Raw genomic sequence first — 5,000 nt, forward strand, 5'->3', positions numbered from 1 at the left:
ATCAATTCACCAGAATGCAAGAAATTAAGTGTTTGATGCTCGTTTAAGGACCCCCAGACAGCCCTGCTTCATGGGTCCCCCCCGATGTCAAACACCACTGGTACCACCTCCGCCTCATTTTGAGCCAGGAAAAACCCTGAGTAGTGACGGGAAGCCTTATGGGACATGGTGCCAAGAAGGAGAATATAAGTGATAGTGGCTTAATAAGTAATCAGTTTGTTCTTTTAAAGACATGTATATATTTTATTCTGTATTGTTATAGTGATAGTGGCTTAATAAGTGATGCAATCAGTTTGGCCTTTTAAAGACATCTAATTTATTTTTATTTTTATTAAGTATAAAACAGTATTATGAATGAATGAATGAATGGTCTTTATTCATTGAATGGTCATTACAGTTTTTCCCAATTGCTAAAACACAAAAGCCAATTCTCTAAACCAAATGACCAGTTCTCTAAACACATTTAATAAAACTAGCTCCCATTTGCCAAAACCATAAACACATTTCACATGAAGACACAATTCACAAAACACAATCCTCCTTTTCTCATAAATCTAAACACATTTTGTCTTGCTAAAACACAAGTTGCAAAAAAACTCTGCTCAAAATGTCAAATTCTCAAATTAAAGCTCATGTGATGCAAAATGCTTGCCACAGTCAGCAAAATTTTAGCACAATGAACACACCTGGCTTCATTCATTAAACATAACGACTCAAAATGTAAGACACTTGTTGCAAATGATTGTGGTGTGTGTGTGTGTGTGTGTGTGTGTGTGTGTGTGTGTGTGTGTGTGTGTGTGTGTGTGTGTGTGTGTGTGTGTGGTATAGTTCCATAAATAAATAAATAAACATCACACCCTGAACATTGTTTTCAGTGAGTATTGTTGTGTGTAATGGATCCTCTGTAGTGTTTGCATTGAGTTGTGATACAGTACAGTATTGTACATGTTACGGTACATGTGGGAATACGGTAACATTTTTCAAACCTTTATTTACGTAAAACTCGATAGGACAACAGTGCAACAACTTCGCGGCTGAACTTTAGTAAAATTTCGGACATCATATGCCATTTAAAGGGGGGAAATAGATATCTAAAAATGCATGACTATCATGCAAAATCAGCCTTACTGTAATGTAAAATATGTAATGTTAGATATAACGTTAGACAGGGAGCGCAGATTTATTTTTATGCATGACTATCATACATGTGGGAAAACTAGGGTTAGGGTTAGGTGCTAGGGTTACAGTAAGGTTAGGGTTAGGGGTAGGGTTTGAGTTTGAGTTTTGAAGAGAGAAGGTGTGGTTTTGCTTATGTAGCTTTAGAAAAGTGTGTTGTGTTTAGAGTTTTGGGAAAATGGAGGAAAGTTTTGTGAAATGTGTTTTAGCAATTGAGAAAAACTGTAATACAGTACAGGTACCATACAACGAAATTTAGGAGGGGGGGCTCCCCTGGTGCTTGGAAAAAGACTAAAAACACGAGGGCCAAGGGTAAAATAAAAAAGGGAAAAGAGCTGGTTTACATAAATAAAGGCTATGTACACTATCTACTATACTACTATACTATACAATAAAACACTGTGCTGTACTCTATGCTATGCTATAAATATCCAAACTTTTCCTATATCTGAACCTTATGTACACAAGGGTTGTCATATTGCACATAGTATTGTTGCACATTCATTTAAAGTATTAATGCATTTTAACATTGAGACATATATTTTGTATTGACTATAAAATAGTATTAATGCATTTAAACATTGAGACAAGAAGCTGTCTTCTGTACCCGCTCTCCCAATATCTCAAACTGTGACCCCCCTCCCCAAGAAAAAGTTTCAGGCACAGGATTTTTTCCCACTTTAAGCCCTGCTATAGCAATGCCCCCCAGCACACGTATGTCTGACCCTGTGTGTGTAACCCTGTGTGTGTGTGTGTGTGTGTGTGTGTAACCCTGTGTGTGTGTGTCTCCAGGTGGTCAGAGAGCACCATCTGACCCTGTGTGTGTGTGTAACCCTGTGTGAGTGTGTGTGTGTGCGTGTGTATGTGTATGTGTATGTGTATGTGTATGTGTATGTGTGTGTGTGTGTGTGTGTGTGTGTGTGTGTGTGTGTGTGTGTGTGTGTGTGTGTGTAACCCTGTGTATCTCTGTGTGTCCAGGTGGTCAGAGAGCACCATCTGGCCCCAGGGTGTTCTGGTGCGTCACAGCCGGTGTCTCTACAGGGCGGTCGGCCCCTACAACGTGGCTCTGCCCTCCGACGTGTCACACGCCAGGTTCTACGTGAGTCACCTGTCTGTCTGCCTGTCTGTCTGCCTGTCTGTCTGTCTGTCTGTCTGCCTGTCTGTCTGCCTGTCTGTCTGCCTGTCTGTCTGTACCTGTCTGTACCTGTCTGTCTGCCTGCCTGTCTGTCTGTCTGTCAGCCCTCTCACTCTCCCTCTTCCTCCTCTCCTCCCTCCTCTCCCTCTTCCTCTCCTCTAGTTCCTCTCTAACCTCTCCTCCCTCCTCTCCTCTAGTTCCTCTCCTCCCTCTCCCTCTTCCTCTCTAACCTCTCCTCCCTCCTCTCCTCTAGTTCCTCTCCTCCCTCTCCCTCTTCCTCTCTAACCTCTCCTCCCTCCTCTTCCTCTCCTCTAGTTCCTCTCTAACCTCTCCTCCCTCCTCTCCCTCTTCCTCTCTAACCTCTCCTCCCTCCTCTCCCTCTTCCTCTCTAACCTCTCCTCCCTCCTCTTCCTCTCCTCTAGTTCCTCTCTAACCTCTCCTCCCTCCTCTCCCTCTTCCTCTCTAACCTCTCCTCCCTCCTCTTCCTCTCCTCTAGTTCCTGTTCCACAAGCCCTTGCGGATCCTGAACCTGCTGATCTGGATCGAGTCCAGCGTGGTTCTGTACCAGCTGTACTCCCTCCTGCGCTCCGAGCGCTGGAACCACACCCTGTCGCTGGGCCTCATCCTGTTCTGCAACTACTACGTCCTGTTCAAGCTGCTGCGGGACCGCATCGTCCTGGGCAAGGCCTACGCCTACCCCCCCCCCTCCGCCTCCTCCGCCTCCCCCAACGGCCTGGGGCTCAAGTCTCAGTGACGGGGAGGGGGGAGGGGAGGGGAGGGGGGAGAGAGAGAGCTGGGGGGGGAGAGAGGCTTTGAGAGAGAGGCCATCCTCCCCCCCCCCTGAGAACTCTGGATGGGATTGGAGGGAATCGAGGGGAGGGAGGGAGGGATGGATGGGTGGATGGATGATGGCTGAATTCATGGATGGATGGATGGGTGGGTGGATAGATGATGGATGGATAGATGGGTGGATGGGGGAGAGAGTGTTTGGGGGGGGAGAGGGAGAGGGAGAAGGGGAGGGATTGACTGTGAACTCGACATATTGTTTTGATACGGTTCTATTTTTCATGCGATGTTTATACCTATTTAAAGAATATTTTATTTTGTATACGGTTTCCAGCACACAGGGCATTACGCTGTGTCACGTGACGATGATGATGATGATGAGGATGATGTTTTTGTTATTGTTGTTGTTGTTGTTGTCGCTGCCTCCCCTCGCTGTCGCCTTGACAACGAGATATAAAGCGACAATGACGACGATGATGATGATGATGTTGCCATAGAGACCACCGGCCCCGCCCCCTGGCCTGTTAGGTCACCAAAGATGTTCTCTCTGACAGACAGACAGACGGGACAGCCAATCAGAGAGAAGAGGAGAGACTCTCTGGCTCCTTAGTAGCCAATCACAGACCAGGGCCTGGAGGAGAAGCCCCTCCCCCTCCCCTGAGCTCCACTCCTCCACGCTCACTTCCTGTTCCTGTTGTATTTTACCTGTCTGTCTGACGCCATGGAAACGCCGGGGTACACCGGAGGGAGGGGTTGGGGGGGGGGGGGGGGTCGCCATGAGCAACGCCCTCTGGGCCCCTCCCCCGTGACCTCTGACCTGCCCCCCCCCTCCGACCAGGCATCTCCATGGTAACGTGTTACCTGGCTAGGCACCGGGCAGTTCATAGCTCCCCCCCCCACCCCCCCCCCTCAGACCAGGGGTCAAACCAGGGGTGCAGGGGGTCTCAACAGCCCCTCCTTGACTCCTCCTCCTTCAACCTCATTGGAGAAGATCTGAGGCCCTCCCCCCCCCTTCCCTGGACCTTATCCTCCAATGAGGTTCCAGACCCACAGGGAGGGGAGGAGGGAGGGAGGAGGGAGAGAGGAGCTTCAGCAGAGAGAACCAACCCATTTCAATGTGCCATATCTCCCAGAATGCAGCAGCGCGGGGTGTGTGAGACGGTCGTGTTCGGTGGGAGTGGCCGTGGGGGGAGGAAGGGGGGCGGGGCCTGTGGGGGAGGAAGGGGGCAGGGCCTGTGGGGAGAAGGGGGCGGGTCTTACAGTATTTCACTTCCTGAGCGTTTTTTTAATGCTGTTGACATCTGGTATCTAATAAACAAGCTGTCCAACCGCCCCCCGAGCACTGTGGTCTTTACTGTGTGTGTGTGTGTGTGTGTGTGTATGTATGTGTAACTAACTAGCCCTAACCCACCCTAACTAGCCCTAACCCACCCTGACCGACCCTAACTAACCCTAACCCACCCTAACTAGCCCTAACTAACCCTAACCCACCTTAACTCGCGACAGGCAGAGAGAGAGAGACACCTCAGACAGAGTCAAACGGCAACAAGAAAAGTTTTATTTCCAAAAGCGTTTATAAAGCGGATTATATACTGCATTATGTACTTCACTCGTTTCAGAAACACATATTAGCTCCCGTAACGTTAGACAACGGAGTTTGACAAAAGTGCATCTCTTGGAAGAGTATTTAAGGAGTAAAGACCGATTTAAAGTTCTGCGTCGAATTTACGTGCGTAGCTTACGTTCCCTAGTTAGCGTCAGAGTCGCCTGTAGCGCTCCCCTCTCACCAGCAGGTAGAAGCACAACACAGTGTCTAGAGTCGCCTGTAGCGCTCCCGTCTCACCACCAGGTGGCAGCACAACACAGTGTCTAGAGTCGCCTGTAGCGCTCCCGTCTCACCAGC

The 5,000-nt window shown here is 48.5% G+C and overlaps 1 protein-coding gene across 1 annotated transcript in view; it reads left to right on the forward strand.

Moving 5' to 3' along the window:
* The window catches only part of tmem39a (transmembrane protein 39A), a gene marked incomplete at its 5' end in the record, with an annotated part of 15,446 nt that extends 12,338 nt beyond the window's left edge, over positions 1-3,108 (forward strand). Inside the window, 2 exons of the mRNA XM_080538892.1 lie at positions 2,155-2,275; positions 2,808-3,108. Of these exons, the coding sequence (XP_080395018.1) occupies positions 2,155-2,275; positions 2,808-3,065 (379 nt within the window). The 3' untranslated portion in view covers positions 3,066-3,108. The remainder of the gene's footprint in view (positions 1-2,154; positions 2,276-2,807) is intronic.
* Between the last annotated feature and the right edge of the window lie 1,892 nt (positions 3,109-5,000).

The sequence above is a fragment of the Nansenia antarctica genome, assembly GCF_963989245.1.
Source record: "Nansenia antarctica genome assembly, chromosome: 9".
In the NCBI taxonomy this organism is placed as follows: domain Eukaryota; kingdom Metazoa; phylum Chordata; class Actinopteri; order Argentiniformes; family Microstomatidae; genus Nansenia; species Nansenia antarctica.